The following is a 25,219-nucleotide window of genomic DNA, read 5'->3' as shown; positions in this document are numbered from 1 at the left end:
TTAGGACCAAACCCCATTTAGATCAAGAGGTAACTAAAGGATATCTGGAAGCATTAGAAAAGTTGGTGCCTGACAGGGAGGAATGTGCAGTTGTGCGCCTTGAAATAGGCAGATACTTCAGTGGCACTGGTTTGTATGGTAACTTCCATGCAATGGACGACAAAGATAAATTTGATTCTCTCACATGGTGGGAAACATATGGCGGCCACGGACTTTTGCCAAAATTGGCAAAAAAAGTTCTTTCACAGGTTGTAAATTCTTCTTCTGCAGAGAGGTATTGGAGCACCTACAGTTATATACATAATGTGAAAAGAAACAGACTCAACGAAAACCGAGCAGAAAGCTTGGTTTATGTGCACTACAACTTGAGGTTGTTGAGCCATTACTGTGATCGGGCTAATGAAGATCCCACATATAAAATTTGGGACAATCACCCTGAGGACGACAATTTGGAGGATGGCATTGTACATATTGAAGAACTAGAAGAGGAGCTTGTAAGGGATGAAAATGAAGCAGCTGCAGCAGCCATGCCACCTCCACCTCCACCATCCAGTAGCAGTGCTCGGGGCCCGAGTCTTGTTCTATTGCTGTCGCCACCTCCATCGACACCCTCGCGTGGAGGCTCTAGTTCTGGTCGTCGGTCTGTGCGGGAGACTCCTAGAAGACCACCACGACCTGCTTATACTCCTGGAGACTCTCGTGGCAAGGGTAGATTTACAGTTTACTTGTCTTTTTTAGTTTCTATTAGACTTTAGTTTTCATAACTGTTGAGTTTTGAGTCCTTGACTCTTGACTCTTGACTCTTTCATATCATTATGACATTATGATATTTTTTGTAAACATTATATCACTGTGACAATGAAAATTTGAAGTTTGAAGTTGGGCTTTGGCAATTATAACTCATTGGTAATGATTGTGAATTATGAATATGATGCTTTGTGAAAGACTAAAGTTGTTTCATTTCATCTCATTATTCATGTTTCATTTTATAAATTTTTAACATTTCATATCATGTTAACAGTTAGAAGTTAGGACTTAGAAATATCTTCGATATTACTTCTTGTAATGGTTAAACTTGGCTTACAAGTACAACTTTGGTGATCAATGATGATAAATGTTATTGAATTTTCAATTCTGAAAGCTTGAAGTTGAAACTTTAATATTGAATTTGATGAATCATGATTTATAAGACTCAATATGTTGTAGTTGTAATATGTATTTTACTAACTTGTGGACATGGTTGATGACGATTATAATTTCTAGATGATTGATGTGATATGGTTCAATGATCAATTTATGTTTTTTTATGTTTTTTATGTCTATTTCATCATTCTACATGTTTTTGTTGACATATATGTATCAAAAATTAAAAAATATAAAAAATATATATATTTTTAAAAAATCGCTCCCGGATTCGCTCCCAAACCGGGAGCTTCTGAAAATGGTCGCTCCCGCTCCCGCTTCCGCTCCCGCTCCCACTCCCGCTCCCAAGTAACATTGCCCGAAACGATTTTTGGGGATTCTGGAATATATGTGTCCTAGCCTCCCTACAAATTTTGAGGCTTAGAGCACATCTGATGCTACCAGAAATAAACAGTGACAATATTCTGGATGGTATTATATTAGATGGTTGTTACCTCAATAGGTATATAGGTAACCATGATACATGATGCCTCAAACCATGATGACTGTGACTTGTTCCAAGTGATTTTCTTGTGTGAGAAATGATGGCAGAGTTCCTACTCTTGTGATTCATATGACTATGCTCTTCTATATTACATATGGCAAAGTTTTGCTATGATACATTCAACTGTGTATTAGATACATGGGTCAGAATTCTTCTATGATTCAGGTAACAGAGAATATGCAGGCAGTAATCCTGGACAACACTCTTTCTTCTATGACAGAGGATGACAGTGATCAATGCTGATGTTACTTATGATGCCACTCCAAACTGTGATGTGAAAGCAGCTCTCTTTCTTGATCTTATTTCGTTACTGACTTGGATTAGCTCTAGGAGATTGTGAACTGTTCACAATCGTAGTTGTGAACTGACTTGGATTAGCTCTAGGAGGCCTGATGTAATTGATGTATCTCATCATGGATGTACTTTGTATCTCAGCTGAACAATTGATGAATATCTAATAGAAGAAGAATTTGGATGGGTTTTCCCCCTTGTGGGGTTTTGCCCTGGTCTTTGACCTAAATCCCGGTGTCCCCTTTGTGCATGCTTTTCTTCTATTGTTCCTTTATGTTCCGCTGCAATGTTGATGTTATTGTTGTTTTTACATAATTGCTAATGATGTTAAGATGTTATGGTGTGAATGTGGTATGTAATCGATGGAAAAATGCAATTATCTTCAGCAAAGAACAATCTATCCCTAAAATTAACATCAGCCATGTTGAAAAAGAGGTGGGAAGCAACCCACTATGCCTAGATGATGTTATAACATAGACTTAGACAGTTTAGATAACTGACACATATGCACGTCAACACTAAAACAATTGTAGCGGATATTTTAAACTGATTTTACAGATGCCTTGTAGAATCCGCATTCTTGTTATGCTCCATGCATTCTTGGATATTTTTTGCTATATGAATGAACTAAATAATTCCATATTGCAGCCAATCACATTCTCAAGGTAAAATACAAAGATGTTCAAAAAATAACTGCTGAACTCGAAGAGCATAAAAACAGTAGTTTTTTAAGAACAATATTCTTCAGAATCAGGCCTACCATCATTCAGAATACAAAACACAAGAAACTAGTGTCCATTCATTGCATGTTGTCTCACCTTTAGCTTGCCATCTATTGAAACTTCACAGTTTGATGTCACTGCACTGTTGGAATCCAAAAGCCATCCCACTTCACTAATAAAATGCTTGTTGTCTACAAGTCTCAAATTGCACCACAAATTGTTTGGAAGAAATACCAGCTCTCTTGAATCTCTTGTTATATTCTCAGATCCATTCTCCACAAGTCCCTTAAATAGTTCCTTGAAAATTCATAGATATAGAGAAACAAAACTGTCATCAGCTCAAAAATAGATAGATATATTCCATCGAAAATAAATAAACTTTGGCATTAAGTCATTATAGAAAAATAAGATGCATTTCCGTAGAACTTAATTGCATCAAAGCAGAAAAATTTGGGGAAACACCTTTTATATCACATAGAATGGAAAATACAAATATATAACCAAAAAAGAATTTTGCATATTAAAATTTGTCATCATCCTAATTCTGTATAAGAGAATCAAACCAAAAGAGAAAAGGGCATAAGTAGAAGATATGATAATATAGTTTTATTAACGTGCAACAAATGACCACAAAAGTAGGTCAATGGGACTAAGAGAGTACATCCACTGTATGCAAAAGGAGTGAAAGAAGCTCCTGGATTATTGATTTACAACAACAAAAAGACATCATCCAATTTAAATACAACAGCAGTGGCAATGGAAAACAGAGGAATATCCAATTATTGAAACATGGGAATAACGTTGTATGAGGCTAAAGTAAAACTGCTGCTACCATATTCTAATTAATCCCAACTAAAGTACACTGCTTACACCTGTAACTGACTTGGAATTTAAAATTGCTAAGAGGCCGAAATGCGTGATAAAATGACATGTGTTTTGAATTGAAAACTAGTTTACAACACATTGAAGTATATTAGACTCTAGAATCAAACTAGAGTTGTTAGGAACCAACATGAAAATTAAATATTACGGGAATATAATTGTCATACAAGATTAAATGAAAGTGAAAAATCACTTCACAAGCTATGCCACTTAATGATTTGGTGAATAACCACCTAGAAGAACATGATTTTGGCATAACATAGAAAATGATTCCCAAAGTCAAAGGCCAACAACAGCATTATGTACTCAAATATGTAAAACACTCTGGCAGAAAACTGTGCAGCCAAATCTAATCTGCAATGTCACTCAAATGAAAGGGCACAACATCACTGTATCCCCAAATAATCATATCAATCTTACGGCAATCATGACACTTCTTCCAGACTGTCAGACCATCTAGCCGTCCGCATGAACCCTTTCAATGAAGGGACAAAAAGAATAGGGAACTCAGTAACTATGCAATCCCAAAGGACAATGGTAACTTTGTTGAAATTCACAAGAGATAGTGAGAGAATTGACCGGAACCAATACAAACCCTAATTATGCAATAAAAAGAAAATACTCAGCACTAGGGAAGTGCAACACTTGAAGAGATATCATACAAGAGGAGTGCAACCCTAGATAGAAAAAACAACCCAAGAACAAGTGCACTAGAGAGAGAAACAAACCCAAGCACAACAGAGACTGCAGCACTTGATAGATGCCCCTAGACAAATCACTTTATTAATCATGAATAAATCACTTGAATGACAAATACAAATAAGAGTAAACGTATAAATTCTCAACTCAAAGGTAGGGTGCTTTCCTTAATAGGGTTTTGGGCCTACGTGTGCAAGGGCTTCCTTTGCCAAACTTATCAATTAATAATGATAAAATATAAGGCCAACCATGGCCAAAAGTATAAATTGCACCCTATTTTCAACATCCCGCCTTAATTTGAATAGGAGGGCATGGAGAAAAGACATTCCACACATCCCCCTTAATGCTTAATAGAGGCCATGTACGGAATATATTACATATAGATCTTTGAGAGCATTGACCATGTAACGGAGTGTCAATGGTGGACGAAATTTCAACTCAAGAGTCAAATCATCCTTCATGAGAAGGATTTGTAGTGGAGGAGGCTTTTGAAGATGCCGCAGCAATTTAGCGATTGGTGCAAGAAAATCAACAACTTTTAGAGGTGTGGATATGGCCCACTTGGGTATAGGCTTTGACCTCACCAAAGGAAGAGCTAGATCAAATGGATGGATCAAGAAGCATTCATCATCATTGAGCTTAGCTACTAGAAAAGGAGTGTGGAAAGAGCATTCAGTATATGATAAGAAACTTTTACAAGATTGGAGTTGGATGAGTCATAAATAAGGTCTTTGTCATCGTTATATGTTTACCAAAAAGCAAATGTAGGGTCAAGAGAAGGGCCAACATCATAATGTGAATGATCCATTGAAACATGTTGGGAATCATATGTAGAAGAATCATTAGTAAGAAGCACTGGGAAAGATCTTGATGGACAGTGAGTAGGAACTTCATCAAAGGTAGCAACTTTACCGATCACCTTGTGAGTGGAAGGATCATACAAACATTATTCCTCAGAAAATTCATTGTTGCGCACTAGAATGTCACAATGATTTAGAGGTTTTTATTTGTTTTTTATTTTCACTAGGACTATGGACTTGTTACTGATCAGTTTAGCAGTTTTATCAAGGTCCTCTCTAGGCGCTAGGTCATACCACATAGGACAAGTGTCCATTGTTACCATGGTACAAGTTCCCACTCTTTAATCCCATCTCTTACAAATGACTATGGGAGACTTCCATACTATATGCACAAAACACTTCACACAAGATGACTAGACAGGTGCCTAACTATGATGCTTAGGTGAAAATAGGAGTTATTGTTTTAATTTTACTAATCTGTAAGTGAAATTAAACACAGAAATAATGCAGACCAGCAAGTAGAATATCATTATAACCTCAAAAAATAACTCTGAAAATAGTACAAAGTCGAGTGATAGATGTTCTTATCAGTTGGGGAATCATTTTCATTGAGTTACATCTTTGTAAGTGGTTGTGTTACCACAAAATATAGCAGGCCTTGGAGAGGGAAACCCTACAAGACAAATAAATAGATCAAGTGCTAACAATGGGGCGATGGCCCACCGTCATCACAGCCAAGGCCCTCAGCTCTTTACAAACTTTCACTGATGGGAGGAGACCCAGTAGGATATGATCACCTATGAAAGGTTTTCTAGGGTGAGGATATAAGGTGATAGGCTAGAATCTCTCAAGAAAGGCTCAAGTTTACGATATGAGGCTTCAAGAAGAAATACGCCTTCTAGAAGAGATAGAGGAACAAGATGTGCAAGATCTAGGGTTTCATGATTTTTCTTGGTAATAGGTACTCTCGAGGTCAAGGCAATAAGTAGAAAAGGCTTCTTGTGATATACTTCAACAAGTACTAAGCTCATACATCCTTCAAAGAAGTCCCTAAGTTATAAGGTGATAGGCTAGAATCTCTCAAGAAAGGCTCAAGTTTACGATATGAGGCTTCAAGAAGCAATACACCTTCTAGAAGAGACAGAGGAACAAGATGCGCAAGATCTAGGGTTTCATGATTTTTCTTGGTAATAGGTACTCACGAGATCAAGGCAATAAGGAGAAAAGGCTTCTTGTGATATACTTCAACAAGTACTAAGCTCATACATCCTTCAAAGAAGTCCCTAAGTTGAGGAGGAATAGCTAGGGTTTCCCTCTTAGGGCAAGAGATTTTATGGAGGAAACTTAAGTGGATGCCCATCAAACTTGGAGGTCAAGTAGCCAAGAGTCAAGACCCTTAGCTTGATGTTTAGGCTCTCAAGTCCTTACAAAACCTCTCCCAAGACAATTCGCTCTAATCCCTAGTTAGATGTCCTTCCTTAAGAGGACCGAAATTTCAAGAAGAAGATTTATGGATGAAAGAGAGAATGGTAACCTAGGACTTGGATTAGTGCCTTGTCCTTTGGGCATATGGAGTCTAGGATGCTTAAGATAAGCTAAATCGTTTCTGAGGAGGCTAAAAATTGATGCCCTAGGTATCAACTTCTAGCATTTACCCACTTCTAAGGAGATTGGAATTTGATGGAGAGTTTAAAGGATTCCTCCACTAAGAACATCCATTACATGTTATACAATGAATAACATATGAAATTCTCAACTAGATAGCCTCTCAAAAATTAACTTTCAATAATTAGGGAACAAGTTAACATAATCTAGAAGCAGCGATTCCATACATTAGACAATTTCAAGATAAAATTCATCAACAAAAAGCACTTACAAGACAACATAAATAGCTCCATCCATTATCCAAATAAATAGCTCCAAATACAATCCAAAATAGCTTCCAAACATTGGAATGCATCGAAAGAATCTCTAATAACCAAGAAGGAACAAGTACGAAATTCTCCAAAGAGGTCAAATGATCTAAGTGACGATGATGAGAGAATAAAAGGCTCTCTCCAATTTATACATGTCAAATGATCTCTACTTTAGCCTAAAATCCCCTCAAGTTGTAAAATAATGGGCAAAACTAGGTGAGGTTAAAGCCAACCTCATTGCCAATACAAAACATAAGAAATAACCCACAAAAGAGGTCGAAATGTTGATGTCATGCATGCGTAGGCCCTTCTAGGGCATGCATTGGGCTCCTCTAGTGCCAAGTCGAGTGTAGAGGGCTCCTATGGACCCCAATTTTGTGTTTGGGGCACAAAATGGGTCTCATGGGTCTCCTGGTGATAAAAATAGGTTGGTTTTGCTCCAACATTGAGGACTCATAAGATGATGTTAGCCTTCCCACGTCTCAAGGGGTGAGACAAACCTCATCTGGGCCTCAAATCCGCTACCAAAACCTGTATATATTGCTAAGTCAGTTGGGGGCATGCTGCTCCAAGTGCATCATCTCATGAATAATGTGGGGCAAAGCACAGACTGTTGGGGTGTTGTAGGTGCCCATGGAATGGAGTGATGCTCTACAAGTGATAGGAGTCCCATGGCTCTCAATGCTTCACTTGTAGGGTGTCATAGTGCTCCTCTAATGGACTTAGGCACCAATTAAGTTGCCCAAACCATGATGGAAACCACCTACCAATCACACACAATGTCTAGTGCTACATCTTCACCATCAGGTACAATAATAATTAGTGCATCTAAGTGAACCAAGCTTGTTAATCAAGGGAAAATTGAGACTTCATATGGGGCTTCTTTTCCAAATTTGGGGCTTTGATCACGTAATAGTGTTACCTCCCTAGGTAGAAGTGGCTAATAGATAACCCTATTAGGTGTTCCCAGCCCCTAAGGGGAAAGACATGTCCCTGGTACATCCTTCAATCAATAGGTGGCATGTGAATAATGATGGAACAAAATGGGGATAAAGGTGTCTCAGGGCCAAATGCCATGGGCAAAAGGGGTAGCAATTATGAGGAAGTCCACATATTAGGTGTATAAATGTGAGGAGGGAGCAATCGTGGTTGCATGAGCTACCCCAACCTTCGTTTTATCGCCCTTCTTTATTTTCCTTTTGATTTTTCTTGCTTTTTCTTTGTATTATTGCTCGAAGCGCTAGGAAATGGGAGCATGTTGTGAATCATGTATAGCAGTTATCACCCCCTTAAAGGTGGGGCAGTTCATCGCCCACTAAGGGTTGAAATGTGCATGGGTTCCTTTTGTGATGTGATGGGGCAATCAGTAGCCCTAGGAACCAGGGTGATGGCCATAATGATAAGGGGTAAAGCTCATGATTGTCTTTTGCCCACATGTTATATTTAATGTCTCGGCCATCTTTTGCATTTTATGATTTTTTTCTTTAGTTTCTTGCTTGTGCCCATGATATGCTTTTAACTTTTTTTTAGCTGCATCAACCTCCAAGGCAATGTTTCCAGGCCCGATCCAGATATGTGGACAACGGGAGGGGGTGTGCCAACACCCTGTGGACCTAGAGAAAGGAAATAGTGAATAGAGCTCAGAATGTGCGAAGGGAAGTGATAAATATGGAATGGGAAAACAAGACCACACTACCAAAATCAAGGTTTCCCAAGTAGTGCTCTTCCTAAAGCTATAAGCCAATAGGGGAGATCCCACTAGACTAGGGTTGAAGATTAACCCCCCATTTAAGGTGAGGGAACAAAAGCACAATCAATGCCCTTCCTTCTTCCAAGTCACCCAATAATCCATGCCAAAATGCCCAAATGAAAAACAAGCATAAGCACCCGATTTCACAATGAAAAACATACCTTTTGGATGGGATTGCCCACCTTTTAACATGTGCTCTTGACAAATGGGCAAGGAAACAAATGACTAATGTAGGTGGCAGAGATAAAGTGACACATCACATCAGATACAAAGAAGCTGGCAACGATTGCTGGTTGTCAGTTGGAAGAAGATGATTAGGAGAAAATCTCTCCTAGGGGTACCCACTTTTGGTGGGTAACAAGCTGAAAATTGACAGTTCTGTCATTGTACTACATTTTTTGGACCTGCAAAAGTAGGAAAAAAATGCAGAAAACAAGAAGAAAAATGCTCTTTGGGGGCCACCCACAAGTGCGGAAACACACTAAATTAAAGGATTTGTGGGTGGAAATACTTGGACAGCAAATCGTGAAAATTTCTGAATCTACACATCAGAAACCCCTACTACAATTATTGGTTTAACATCTCCTACTTGTTCTTTGCATTAACAAGTTATTTAATTACATAAATATCGATGTAAAACACTATTGCAGCCTACACATACATACAGATCATGAACTGAAATACACTGAGACAATCACACAAGGGACACTGTTATTTTTGGACAATCGTCCCCGGAAAAACCCAATTCGGGAAAACTGGTGCAGCATATAGAGGGTTTGTATTATTAAGCAGATTCTTGAATACAACTAGGGTGCCAGATATGGCTCACCCAACAGAGAAAAATCCTGGCAGAAGTACCTCTATCCGGAGACAGATATTCCAGCAAATTCAGCAACTGGATGATCAAACCCCACAGATGACCCAGTTGTTCCCAGTGCTGGGCAGCGATGGTTGCTCCAAGCTCTGCGCTAGAACTGCGTCACCTCCTCTAGGAGCTGCGTTACCCCCACAGTGAGCCTCCCTTGCTCAGAAAGTTGATTTTCTGAGTTACTCTCGCTCTGCCCCACAAAATCTCCCCAGTGCTGCCTCTAAGGGCCTGCGTCAGCCCCTACGACTTTTGTGTCACCTACATCAGCCCCTATGGCCTCTGCGTCACCTTCTCTGGGACTACATTGTCTCTCCCGGTGCTGCTCACCTCGCTGCTATGTATTCTTCAGCCTCAGACTGAAGTTCCCTTGCCTCACTGTAACTCAGATCATAAGCTCGATATTCTCAGCAAACCTCGCCCCAAAAAAATCGAACTCTTTAATCAATTCAGTGTATCTCCAACTGACCCTCAAGCCTCCTCTTATACTTTTCCTGCTGATGAATCAACGACCGTGATCTAATCTCTAATCAACGGCTAAGATTAAAATAAGCTTGACCCTCATTACTTAGAACCTTCTCACCCATATTTTTATTAATACACATTAATATTTTTATTTTCCTAGGTTTAGACTTAGGAACTCATTAAAATTATTAATTATTTTAATAACTCTTCATCCGGGTGGAATTTCTCCAAACGATTTCTAGGTTCTGGAGATCTCATGTGTTCTAGCCCATCCACAAAATTTTGGAGCTAGAGCACATTCGATGCTACCAAAATCAACACAAATTAGTGTTAATAAAAATGGATCAACACCTCATATCTACAAGTATTTTAGAGTTTCCAACTAAATCGCACGAAATGTGGAAATGTCTAAAAGTTTCTAAAATAGATACGACTGGAACATGATCCCTTAAAAATGGAAACATCGAGCAAAACATCATATATATATATCTATATATATATATATATATATATATATATATATATATTTGAATTTCAAAATTTAAAAAGAAAAATAATGATGTCAAATAGTCAAATGTCAAATAATCCATAATAAATTAGAATAAGCCTCTTAACCATACTCATATAAGAGTAGCTTGCTCAAATTGAATTCAACTTTCCATCTCTTGTATCATGCAATGCGAACTAAAGGAGTGTTGAATCATATGTGACTTGGTTTAAGAAAAATTTGAAGACTAATGTTTTATAATTGTGTCATTGCTAGAAATTATTCTTTTAGTCCTTGCTTCGTATTTGACTCACTAAATGGACTATTTTTGCCACGAGCCACAATTATGCTATGTAATCGACCACCAAATAATCCAAACCTCTCACTTGTTGAAAGAAGTTGTCATTGATGTCAAAATCTGACCAAATGAAAGAGAAAGTTACATATTTAAATAGCACATTTCGATATATTGTTTTGGATTTTTGATGCCCCATTTGGATACACTATTTTTTAATGCATTTTTACTCCATTTACCTAGCTCAAATGAAGCATAACATATATGGATGGAAAGATTATTTTGAGTCGTTTCCAACGGTATATGGCACTCCCTCTAACTCCTCACGATTGAGGAGAAATGATTTTTCAAATATTCGCTATACATTCTATTGTTTTTTCCTCGGCACTTCAGAATCAGATCTATGTCTAAAACACGATCACAAACACACTAAAATGCCACAACACAAGCACTTTGCACAGTGGAAATGTAAAACAGTGAATTCATCTAGTACACAAGAGAATTGTTCAAGCCAAAATTTATTATAGTACAACTTTAGCACACCAAACATAGGGCTCTCATACCAAGGATCATAGCCCTTACAATTAGCCCTGATACAAGAACAACTAGGGCTTGATGTCAACAACTCATGACCATCAATCTGCCCTTGAACAAGACACACTTGAGTTACTTACTGAAGGAGTGCTCAACTCAGCCATTTCGGTCCACGTACCTTGAAAACCTAGCGGGTCATTGCCACCTCTACTTCTACTCACAAGCAATGTTGCACGAAGCGGGGACGAAGTGGGGATGCGGAAGCGTCATTTTCCAAAAATCTAGGAAGCGAAGCGTCTGCGGAAGCATCTGCTATATATATATATATATATATATATATATATATATTGCATTTATACTCAAAACAAACATCCCAAATACCAAATTAGTTGTAGAAGACATGAAAACATGCATATTTTTGCATAAATCAAGATAGATATAGCATCCATTGTACATTAATGATTAATTATTCGAGCATCAACCATTTAGATGCATCAACCATCTAGAATCTAGATTCTTCTCCTCTTGTCTAGCCTTTGCCTCTACCTCGATTGTCTAGGGATATTAGTCAACATTGCCCAATTTTGATCAAACTACCTACTTTCAAGACTTAAAATATGGTAGAAAAAGCTTAACATGCTTGATCGATGATTTTGACTTGATTGAAAGGTAATTTTTTGCTAAGGGCATGACAAAGGAGTTCAACAATTAACACCACCAACACTAGGGTACATATAGGGCTTGGTGCTCTTGATTAAATGCTAATCGCATACCTTCATACTTGATATAATCTAATGAAATGCCACAATCCCATTGATCCTGAATTCCTGAAAATTGTTAAGTCTGTTGAATTTTGAATAGGATATGAAATTCTATTTTCTCCATATGAAGTCCAATGAGGCTAGAACCACTCTCAAACATCCTGAGTCATTTCATGGTAATGTTAAAAATTTAAGTAAAAGGATGAAAATGAATATAAAGGAGAATGTCACTTTTACTTTAATGAATTTAACATTACCATGAGGGAGAGTCTGCTATATTTATATTTTTTTTGCCTTCATTCCTCACCTTAACCCAAGGTAGACCCACCCCCAAGAAGCAAACTCACCAAAACATAAAAAAATAAAAATAAAAAAATCGATCTTTTTTAGGTCGTGCGGCGCTTTTTCCGGAAGCGTACGCTTCGCCCTCCGAAGCGCCATGCTTCGTACGGCCAAAGCGTCGTATGAAGCGTGCTTTGGAGGTCTGGAAGCAAGCTTCCGAGCCACGCTTCGAAAAATTCCAGGAAGCGGCAAAATCAGGCGGAAGCGCGCTTCCACAGAAGCTTCCTAGACGCTTCCGCATGGGACGCGCTTCCGGGCTTGGAACTGGGGGGGGGCTTCGTGCAACATTGCTCACAAGTAATTTTGCTACTCCAGAATTGCTTGTATCTTCAGTTGACCAAACTGCCTCTATCAATCTTTTTTTTGCTCCAAGATGGTTGAACTTAGGGTCACCAACAAACTGCCTTTTAGCAATGCTTTTCCACACCAAAGATCACTGCACACAAGGTCTTCAAAGGCTGCGCTCCAACAATGACAAGATTTCTCTTTTATCACTGTACTTAGGGCTTACTTGGGAGCTCTCACAACTATGACTCAACAGCACATGAGAAATTAGAGCGAAGTTTTCTAGACTTCTGAACAAACTTTACAAGGGTTGTGAACCATAGAAGGAATCCCTAACTAGGGCACGAATCAATCACAAAAAGTAGCCTCTAAACATGCCAGAACAAACCTCCAAATAGGGTCAAAATTCACAAGAATAAGCCTCCATGAACCTAAGCTAACTCAACCTTCATTTCAGACTTGAACTATACCATTCATGCTCCAATTTCATCCCTCTTGTGAATCTACGTCTCACAGAAGTATTCAACCTTCTCTTTGGCAGATATGCCTGAGGGAAGATGCTCACTTGGATGGTTCGAATGAGCTCAATCTTGTATTCCTTTTATAGTGTTCATGGTAGAGTTCATTAGCCACCAAGGAGCATCACATATGTCCAAGCCGACCTAAGCCAAACATGCTTAAACACAATTAAATCATGAGACAAAATTTCTTTCATTTATCTTTCGCCACATCATCGAAGCCCTATGCTTCAAGGTTTCCCTTCATGCTTCCAATGAATAAACTATCATTTTTCAGCTTGGTCTTGTGCCCACGATTTTGGGTACCAAACCCACCACTTGGGTATTGTTACCCACCACTAATGGGTGACCCCATGCGAGAAATTTTCTCCTACACTTGTCTTCAGCTAGCAGCCAACAGCCTCTAACAACCACTAGTGTACCTGCTTTATTGTGCCAGTTGATCTCTGCTCCCTGAGCCAGTCATATGTCTCCTCACCCATCTATCGAGAGAATATGTTTAAAGGTGGGACATCCAATCCTAAAGGTATGTCTTTCATTGTGCAATCGAGTGTTTATGCTTACTTTTCCTTGGGAACTTTTGGGCATGGATTATTGGGTGACTTGGAAGAAGGAAGGGTTTTGACTGTAGTCTTGTTCCCCCATCTTAAATGGGGGGTTAATCCTCAATCCTAGTCCCATGGGATCTCCCCTATTGGCTTATAATCTTTAGGAAGGGCATTACTTGGGAAACCTTAATTTTGGTAGCGCAGTCACGTTTTCCCATTTCACATTTTTCACCTCCCTCCACACATTACAATCCATATTTCATCATCTTCCCTCTTTGGGTCCACAAGACTTTGGTACACCCCCTCCCCTTGTTCACATGTTTGGGTTGGGCCTAGAAATTTTGCCCTGGAGGTTGATGCTGCTAAAAAAATAAAAGAGGTTAAAAGCATATCATGGCCACAAACAAAAGAAAATAATATCACAAAATGCAAAAGACAGTCAGGACATTATATTAGCGTGTGGGCAAAAGTCGAACATGAGCTCTACCCCTTCATTACGGCCATCACCTTGGTTCTTAGGGCCCAATGAGTGCCCCCTACATCATTATGGAACCCATGCATGTCCCAAACCCTAGTGGGCAATGAACTGCCCCACTTTAAGGGGGTAATCACTGCTTATATGTTAAAATTGGCAACTAGGGCCAAATTCCACCTTAGGACAGCTCATATGATGGAGATGATTATTGCATTGGATTCCTCTTTTCGAGAGGTCCAATTATGATATAAAGATCATCTCATTCTGACACGCAGAAGTGGAATTTTGAATTGGTTCTCTCTCATGCACAAACTGTCAAGGTCAGCCTCAGTGAAATATACGCTCAAGAAGCCCAATGGATGTGTCTCCTCACCCTCAACGAATTGTATAAATAGGAATGACCTCTCTCCACATTTGGACATCAGTGAACACATCATTCATCTCTCTCTCTCTCCTCTCTTGAATGGTTCGTACAGCTTGGCAGCCTCTCTCTCTCTTCTTCGCACATGTGGCAGGAGGCCGAAAATTTCAGAATAAGGACAAGCCGAAATTTCAGAGCAAACAAATAAAATTGGAAGCGAGGGTGGGAGATAGCAAGGCAAGGTTTTCTTTTCAAGAGGGTATTTGATGGCGTTTTTGTACAAAAAGAGTGTGACATGGAGATGGATAGTGAGATCTTGTAGGGATTCAACGCTGATCGTGTATACCTTTGTTATTATATGTGGTGTCATCCCTGGTGTCATCGGTTACGGCGTTATGCAGTTCACCAACAACAATAGTGAAAAATTCTAAGCCGTCCTTCACATCTTTGAAGGCCAAATTGGCCTATTGTTGACGGAACTGCATGGAGGACATTTTGGGGCTGATTTGACCAGCGTTGACTTTCTGGTTAGAGTTGTAATTGACTGTTGTTGACAGTTTATTTTGACAGGGCTATTTTGACTATGTATTGGGCACGTATATTTGATTTATGTACTCTCTCTCTGCTGAACATTGAATAATAATAAGAAGATTTGATCAAAGGGTTTTCCCCACATTGGGGTTTTTCCCTGGCATTCGCCAAATCTTGTGTCCTCTTGTCTTGGCTTGTCTTCTGCACATGTTTTATGTTCTATCTACATTTACTATCAATGTGTTTAAGTCAATGTGATTGCTACGATTGGAAATTGTCATTGGGATGATAGGGAACATTGAAGTAAATTGTGCTAAAGCATAGAACATACCATTGTCATTTAAAATTAACATGGAATCAGAGCTCAGGTGAAGACAAACCACAAGCAAGAGTGAAGAAAAGCAATCACTAAGGGAAGTTGTTGGACAAGAATTTGGAACTAGTTCCAATGACAACTACACCTTACTTCAAATCTGAGGACAAGCTTAAGGACAAATCTGACTATCATGCATGGAAGATGTCTCTAGATTTGACATTGGAAGAAAATGATGCCATGGACTATGTCAAAGGAAGAGTAGTGGAGCCTGCTTCAAATGCATCCACAGCTACACAAACAAAGTACAGAAAGGTGAGGTTAAAGCTAAGAAAATTATTGTCGATTCTACTCACAAGCCTTTGGTTACCTATATTTCTGATTTGGAAACATCTAAAGAGATGTACGACAAGCTGGTTGGGATGTTCAAAGTCAATACTCCAAATCAAGTCCTCTTTCCCAAGAACAAGTTGAAAGACATTAAGATGGATAGAGGAGAATCCATTCAATCCTACTTCATGAAGATTACCGAGATCAAGAATGCTCTCCTATCTATTGGAGAAGTCATTAGTGACACAGAGCTCACTCTTATTGCACTTGGAGGCCTTACAAGAGAATGGGATGTGTTTAACACTACCATCCTCAACAATGACAGGATTCTGAGATTCGATGAATTATTGGCTAGATGTACTCAAGAAGAAATAAGGATGATGGAAAGAGACAAGCCCTCAAATGGAAACAATCTTGCGGCCTTCTCCGCTCATGCTAAGAGGAAGAACAAGACAAGGTCAAGGGTACAAGCCGAGATTCAAAGAAGGAAGAAAAGGAAGATGCTTCAATTGCAAAATGTTCGGAAACTTTACTAGAGAGTGCCCTCACAAGAAGGATACTCCAAGAGATGATAACAACCATAACAACAACTTCAAGGGCAATGGCAATCAAAGGAACAACAGGTTCAACACCAAAGGAAAGAGGAATGCACCCACTACTCGAAATGGAAATGGTCGTCCTCCCAAGAAGTCGAGCAACTCCAGGTATGAAGAAGTTAATGTTGGTGAAAAGAAAAAGGAGTTTTATCTTATTTCTACCCTCACCATCACCTCTCCTCCTGATATATTAGATCATTGGTTGATTGATAGTGGTGCCTCAAGGCATTTCATTGGGTACAAAGAGGCTCTCTCAAACTTGACTGAAAAGAAGACAAACATGGAGATTATACTTGGGGATAATGCCACTTATCCCGTGAAAGGAATTGGGACTGTTACTCTTCACTTAAATCAAGTTCAAACCCTTCATTAACAAAAAGTGTTGTATGTACCTAGTCTGAAAAAGAATCTATTCTCTATTTATGCAATGGAAGATAAAGGTTCCGATGTGACATTCATTGATGGGAAGGTTCGTGTTTGGCATGTTAGGATATTCCAACACATAGGAAATAATTAAGTATAACTTGGTCTAGTGTATAGTTAGGTAAAGTGTGTTTCTTTAGTATGTACTCTTTGTAACTTACAATATGACGGTCATGATATGTTCTAGACATGAAGTGATCTAACGGTTGATTCTCTCCTTGGTATTACCGATACTTGATTCGTGGCTTAACACCCGATTGGTCCATGATTTCTATTTAAAGAACATAGAGGGTCTTTTGTCCAGTAACCGTTTATGAGAGAAGCTTATGTAAATTTTCTTTCTTTTATTAATAATATTTCCTTAAGTAGTCACGTTGGCTCAGGCCGTGGACTGTTTTTCTCTTTCAGGGCTTTAACCACGTCAAGAATACTAGCGTACTGATCTGTGATCTGTTTGTGAGTGGTGTCCTTTGGTGTTCAATCTAAGGAACTTACCCTGTAAATTCCTACATAGTATCAGAGCCACTCGAGGGCCGCATCTGTTGGTGATCCAAATCCAATGCCAGCACAACTGCATCCGACTGTCATTTCCTATATCTATTGTTTCTGACCACTTTCGAGTCAAGAGGACTGCTCTATTGTGTTAGGATCATCTGTTCCAATGAGGAACCCCTTTCGTTTCACACGAAAAGGTTTCTGGTAGCCCTAGCTATGTCATTTTTAAGATCTGGAGGTATATAGTCTTTATTTGTAGTTATAGTTATTTATTTCTCTGTTTATTTCGATTTATAGTCATCTATAAAAAAATTATTACCGAATCTATGCTCTTTGCCCCGCGACTCTATGCGGTTTGGGCAAACCAGAAACAGAAATAAAGGGTTTTTCTCATGCGTATGCTCTTTTCCGCCGTGTCTTAGTGTGATCTTGGAAAATCAGAAACATTGAAGAAAATATTTAGTTTCTAGGGGACTAACCCAAAATCTAACTTTAAGCCATAAGGCTTGGATACTTTTGTTTGTTTGTTTGGTTTGTGTGGTTGTTTTTTGTTTTGTAGGCAAAAAGTTCTTTAAGCAAGCACGCATCCCAAAGCTTCAAAAAAAAAACCCTTCCTCCTTTCCAACAATTACTAAATCTTTTAACTAGCTCACTTGGTCTAAAGTTACTTTATGAGAATGGAGGTCTTGGATTCAAGTCTTTCTTTTTGTTGAATTACTTTTTCAAAAAACACATGTAACTTAAAGTTACTTTATGTAAAAGTGCTTTCACCCATTATAAAAGGTGAGTCACTTTATCTTTTATTTAAGCTACAATTTAGTGGATAGTTCATAAAGTACCATTGTAAAAGTGACTCACTTATTTATAAAAGTGGGTCACATAAAGTAATCATTTTTTGAAGGGGAGCTAATTAGATTAAGGTTGGAAAGGGGGGGTTTTTTTTAAATATAACATTATCATCAACCTCCAAACATTCACGTGGTTCCTTGGTATCTTCAACAACTTTTCTTCAAAAAAGCATGACTTCTTCATCCGAAAGTGGTTTTCAGAGCCATTTTTTTTATCAGTCTAATTTTTCGAGATATTTTCATTGGAACATTTAGTTTCAACATCTTCAGCTTCAGTTTCTTTTAAAATGAAAAGTTCATGCCTAATTATTCTTAACAACACCAACTACTTCCAATGGCTATCCTACATGGTGGATTTACTTAGAAGTAAGGTCTTTATAGAATAGGCTTAGGGAAAGAATCTAAACCCAAAGATGAAGACAAGCTAGCCAAATGGGAAAATTAGCAAGATCAAGCATGTGGGTTGATGGGGATGTCTATTTCTCCAAACCTTAGATTCCATATCGTAGAAATTGATACCCCCAATGAAGCAATGAAAAAGCTCAGTACTGTTTTTAGAATTAAAAATGAAATTAGAGCCCATAAACTCGAAAATGAGTTGCTTACTTTGGACCCCAATAATTTTTCTTCCATTGAAGATTTTTTGTCCAAGTTCAAGACCCTTGGACTTCTCTTGGAAGGCATTAAGATTAAGAAGGAAGATGGTAGCCTTATCTATTCCATTCTTACTAAGTTAGGACCCTCCTACTCTATGTTTGTTTCCACCTTCCATTCCACTAGAGAATCCTTTATTTCTCAAGAAAAAAACTACAAGTCCCCCTCTTTTGATGCCTTTTGTGATTCTTTAATAAGAGAACAAGAAAAACTCTTACATCTTGGTCTTTTTAATTCTGGAAACTCTTCTAAGAAAGCCTTAGCAGCCCAGCAACAACCAAGTTCAAAGAATCCTAAGAAGCAACATCCTAAAAAAAAGGGTCCTAAACCAAACAAGGGTCCTTAGCAATTTCATTCTCAAAATGAAAAATCAACTCAACAAAATGATACGGCAAATAAAAACAAAGGGTAGAAGACTGATAGACATTGCAACTTTTGTAATCGTGATGGCCACTTAGAATCCAAATGCTTTAAGAAGATGGAAGCCTTAGAAGCAGCGATGAAGAAGCATAACATCCATTTGGAGCACTCTTCTACTTCAACTTCATCTTTAAGAATAGCACTTTCTGCATGTGCTTGTCAAGCATCTCGATTTGGTTATGCGCTAAATGTATCTTCTTCTTCTCATTCTCATGAGTGTTTCATTGATTATGGAGCTTCTTATAACATGGCCAAAAACAAAGCCATGTTTTCTTCTTTAAATAATTGTAACACCAAAAATATATATGTTGGTGATGATAGATCTCTTAGTGTTGTAGGGTCTGGAACTATTCATCTAGACAGTGGTCAATTTAATGATGTATTATGTGTTCCTACCTTATTCTGCAACCTTCTATCTGTATATCAGATAATTCATTCAGGTGAAGATAAAATCGTCAAATTTTCACCACATGATGTTGTAATTAAAGACCTAAGAGATTCTACACAAATTTTAGCTACTGGCATTGTTGATGATTCTGCAAGGTTATCTAAGTTTGACAACTTTGGGTCATCAACTCTTCCCTCGATATTTGTGGCTCATAATGATGAAGTGAGTAAACTTTGGCATGAGCAATTTGGTCACTTAAACTATCGCTCCAAAATCTATGTAAAAAAAATATGGTGACAGGTCTTCCTATGGTATCTTGTAGAGAAGGTGTTTGTTCTGGATGAGTACTCGAAAAACATCATCGGGATAGTTCTGAAAAACGTGCCTCTTGGCACACCTCAGCCCCTTTACAGCTTCTACATAGTGATTTATGTGGTCCACTTTCAGTTGCTTCATTATCCGATTACAAGTGTTTCTTAACTTTCATTAATGATTTCTCCAAATGCAATTAGGTATACTTCTTAAAACTCAAGAGTGAAGTCTTTAACATGTTCTTGGCCTTTAAGGCCTTTGCTGAAAAACAATCTGGACATCAAATTCTTAAGCTAAGATCTAATAATGGCGGAGAATATGTTAACAATAAATTCATCAACTTTTGCACTGAGCATGGAATTCAATTGCAACATATTGTTCCAAATACTCCACAGCAAAAAGGTGTAGCTGAAAGCGGAATCGCACCTTAAAAGAAATGGCTAATTGTATGCTTCAGTATAAAGGACTTAGTCTTAATTTTTGGGCAAGAGCAATTAATTGTGCAAATTACATAGTAAATCACACTACTACTAAGGTTTTAAAGAATCTCACTCCAGAAGAAGCATGGGCCCATATTCTAGATGAGAAACATAAAGCCTTAGAACCTAAGAGTGAAAAATGTATTTTTTGTTGGATATTCTAAAGATTTCAAAAGATATAGACTTCCTCAACCTAACTCCAAAAAAATAATCATTAAAAGAGATGTAAATTTTGATGAAAATGTATCCGCCTACGAGCCTAGTTTGGCGGATGTGCCACCTCCCTCTATCTCTTCTACTTCTGAAACTATTCCTTCTTCAAATGATGACAGCGAGGATGACAATCCTCCCCACCTTCTCGAGATCTTCCTTTAGCTCCTCAGCTTCCAAAATGGGTCCGCGCTACTCGGGATGTAGCAGGTGCTCTTGAAGGTGATCCTATAGATCAGCGTCGTACACGTTCTCAATTCGATAGAGCCTCTTCTTTACTAGCTCAAGTTTCAGCGAATTATGATCCTGACACCTTTGTACAAGCTTCAAGCCATTCAGATTAGGACGCAACTATGAATGAAGAATATCATTCATTATTGACAAATGATACATGTGACCTTGTTCCTCTTCCAAAGGGATGAAAACTTGTTAGATGCAATCAATTTTACAGAACCAAGTTTGGACAAGATGGAAGAGTTGATAAACATAAAGCTCATCTTGTTACTAAGGGTTTTTCACAAGTTGAAGGCATTGACTATACTGAAACCTTCTCCCCCTGTTGCCAAAATGAACTCATTCTGCCTTATTATTTCCCTTGCTTCCTTCAAATGGGAAGTCCATCAAATGGATGTTAAATCCGCCTTTTGGCATGGGGATGTTAATTTTTTGTAGCATCGGATGTGCTCTAGCCATGAAAATTGGTGGAGAGGCTAAGGCACATGAGTTCTAAAAAACCCAGAAACTGTTTGGTGAAATTCCACCCAGATTGTATTTTATTAAAATAATTAATATTTTTAATGGAGTTCCTAAGTCTAAACTTAGGAAAATTAAAGTATTAATGGGTATTAATCAAAATATAGGTGAGAATGTTCTAGAAAGCGGATCAAGTCAAGTTTTTAATCTTAGCCGTTGATTAGAGACTTAATCTCGGTCGTTCAAGTCTCAACGAGAAAAGTATAAAGAGGCTTGGGGTTCATTTAGAAACACACACATAGAGAACAAATTGATCTGGAGTTTGATTTTTGGGGCTAGGACGCTGAGAAATTCGAGCTAGGTGGTCATTCTGTAGCAGAGGAGCAGGGATAGTTCGGGAATACTGCCAGAGAGGCAGAGAGAAGCTACTGGAGGTAGTGCAACAGCTAAGAGGACTGACGTTGGGCCACTTTGGGCCCTTGCAGGCCTGACACAGAGCCAGAAGGACCAGCGCAGAAGCAGAAGTTGCCCCCCACACAGAAAGTTGACGGGGACCTGCCGGAACAGCCAGGAAGGTTGACGCAGTAGGAAGAAGAGACAGCACAAAGCTTACACAGACCCTGTAAGGCTGACGCAGGGTCAGCACAGAGGTAGCCAGGGTTAGCCAGTTTTGTTGCCGAATCAGCCGGAATCTACCAAGTGAAGTGAGGTAAAACTCACTCAGTTTTTCCACCATTGTATTTTCTCTATCACTGGATTGTCGGGAGGGCATCCAGCATTTGTATTCAGAATTTACTACTTAATAATAGAAAACGGTTATAGCTCTGATACCACTCGTTATAGATCTAACTCGGAATATTATAGATCTGATATGAAAATATGAGATAATGCAAATAAACCCAGAAATAATATGAAATGATTCTTTATTGATCAAACCCTTAAGGTAGGGCAACACCATACATTCACTCTTTAAGGAAGGAGAACACTCCACAAGCCATATGCCTGTTCATACAATAACCCTTGACTCTCTTCCTTGACGTGGAGTCTCTAGCCTCTATATAGGCCTCATACATACAATACCATGGGTCATTACCATGGTTCCCTCATACCATCAAACTAATACCATGGGCCCATTACATTATTACTAACTACTTGTGGTCACTCACCTGATATGGGTTAACCACCTTATTTATTACTATGGCCAATCCCATTATTACATTATTACCTTGGGTACCTCCCTTGGTACCCCATATTATCCCCCCTAGGTATATAACATTTCACCCCCCAAGCATGTTTCATCTCCGAAACATGGGAATAACACAAATAATAAGATCTACTCAAAAGAGTAGTCCACTGGTACCATGCACGTGCATCTAGCCATCCAAGAGAAAGGTGAACCCTCGATCTCGCTGGTGCCTCGCTCGCTTGAGATGGAAGTTGACTGTGGTAGCTCTTCTGTGTGGATGTGTAGTAGGTGGATCTTCGCTCCTCTTTATCTGTCCTACGGCGGTTGTTGTTCATGTGGCTAATTGGTTGCCATCTTGTTGGTTGTCTTCTTGCGGGGTGATGTGGGTGATGATATGTTGAAGTTTTAACCCACGGTGTCTTTTTCTTTAATTCACCCTGCTGTGGTGCCTATTGTCGTGTCTTCTTTTCCAATATGACTTCAACCACTGAGCCCTCCTCTGATGTATCAGCACCTGTAACCTTTTCTGCTTCAGCCTCTGTTTGTGTTTGATTATCTATCATTACTAGCTCATCATCTAATATGTCAGACTCTGGAACATCTTCTGCTTCAGCCTCCTTGGACTCTACCTGTTTATTAATGGAAATATCCTGTAATGTAATTTTCTTCTTTTTATACCAGAGCTTCAGGAATTTCTTCTGCACATTAATATTTATAGTACCCACTGATTCCATCCAAGGGTATCCCAAAACAACATCCATGTTATCCATATCTGAAGCATAAAAATCACCATGAAACACATACTTATCCATAGAAAGCTTCAAATCCTTATAAATTTGAACATCCTTATCATCAACCTGTGTATTTTCAATTTGTTTTGCTGGGACTTGCAATTTTTTTGCCAAGTTGACATTTATGAGATTTTGCTTGCAACTCGGATTTATAGACACAATGATTTTCTCCTTCTGAATCAATCCATGAACCTGCAGTAAGGAGACACCCGTAGCAATTAACCCCTTATGTGTCTCATTCTCCTTTTTTCTAGCCCGAGACCATTTGTCCAAAAAGACTTTTTCAAATTTTGCATCTGGAAGTTTGGTCAACTGCTTGTAGTCAAGTGATAAATTCCATTTTTGAGCCTCATCTCTCATATTAAGCACCATTGGAATCTTCCAATATGTCCCATGTGTGGACTTGTATCTTTGTATGAATTCTTCAATAGTAGGATCATCATCTTTTCCTGTAAAATATAGAACCTCGCTAGAAGCCATGAAGAGAGTTTTGAAAAACATTCACTTACTTGGCGAAAATTTAAAATTGTCACAGTTTAGTCAATATTGCTCAGAATCCCTATTATGACCTGTTTTTGGAAATGGAACGACCATTCTGCATCTGCCCATGTGATAGAAATTTTGATCCAGGCAATGAAATTTCAAATCTGCACTGCAACTCTCCCGCCGTCACCAAAATTTCTGGCAAAAAGAGCTGATTTTAAATCAGCGATATCTCCCGCATCCGGACTCCGATTCGACTGATTTTTTTTTTTTAAATTGGATATTTTTTCACAAAGAATCCAAATCTGCAATTAGATTTTGCAGATCTTGTGCCAACACGTCCAGATCTGCGCCGCAAATTCGCTGCCCCAAAAAATTGTCTGCAACCCCACTGATTTTTAGATCAACAATATCTCCTTCATCTAGACTCCGATTCAACCGATTTTTTTTTTTGAAAGCGGCTATTTTTTCACAAAAAATCCAGATCTGCAATTAGATTTTGCAGATCTTGCACCAAAACATATAGATCTGATCTGCAAACTCGCTGCCCCCGAAATCCTGCAAAAAATTAAAAAAAAAAAAAAAATCTCCACTTTTGCCCAAGAAAGTGCTCCGTTACCACTTGTTATAGCTCTGATATCACTTGTTATAGATCTAACCTGGAATATTATAGATCTGATATGAAAATATGAGATAATGCAAATAAACCCAGAAATAATATAAAATGATTCTTTATTGATCAAACCCTTAAGGTAGGGCAACACCATACATTCACTCCTTAAGGAATGAGAACACTCCACAAGCCATATGCCTGTTCATACAATAACCCTTGACTCTCTTCCTTGACGTGGAGTCTCTAGCCTCTATATAGGCCTCATACATACAATACCATGGGTCATTACCATGGTTCCCTCATACCATCAAACTAATACCATGGGCCCATTACATTATTACTAACTACTTGTGGTCCCTCACATTATATGGGTTAACCACCTTATTTATTACTATGGCCCATCCCATTATTACATTATTACCTTGGGTACCTCCCTTGGTACCCCATATTATCCCCCCTAGGTATATAACAAAAACCCTCAAAGTTGTTGCACTGGTTTTCGGACATTAGGTTTTTCCGGGCACTATTTTGACCACAAATCACTGTGTCCTATGTATCATGTTCTTTGCTCAGGATTCTATTTCATGTAATCAAATTTAAAGTAGTGTAGACTGCAGAAGTAATTTGTTTCAGTGTTATTCAGAAAACAACTTGATAACATATATTAAAATCAAGTAGGTGAAGTGAATTCAGATTTGCTGCAGTAGTGGTTCCTTGAGGATTAGGAATTTTCACATGGTATCAGAGAGTTGATTTTGAAACAGAAAGCGC

The 25,219-nt window shown here is 38.6% G+C and overlaps 1 protein-coding gene across 3 annotated transcripts in view; it reads right to left on the bottom strand.

Moving 5' to 3' along the window:
• The window catches only part of LOC149234612 (glycerol kinase), an 80,059-nt gene that overhangs the window by 13,331 nt on the left and 41,509 nt on the right, over positions 1-25,219 (bottom strand). For all 3 annotated transcript variants that reach the window (XM_089371883.1, XM_089371884.1, XM_089371885.1), the window contains exon 4: positions 2,797-2,997. In XM_089371883.1, the coding sequence (XP_089228009.1) occupies positions 2,797-2,997 (201 nt within the window). The remainder of the gene's footprint in view (positions 1-2,796; positions 2,998-25,219) is intronic.

This window comes from Pinus tabuliformis, chromosome 8 (assembly GCF_031772625.1).
Source record: "Pinus tabuliformis cultivar Carrire ecotype Pingquan chromosome 8, CPIR1, whole genome shotgun sequence".
Classification (NCBI taxonomy): domain Eukaryota; kingdom Viridiplantae; phylum Streptophyta; class Pinopsida; order Pinales; family Pinaceae; genus Pinus; species Pinus tabuliformis.
Note: the sequence above shows the minus strand (reverse complement) of the source record. Positions and strands in the feature narration are given on the sequence as shown.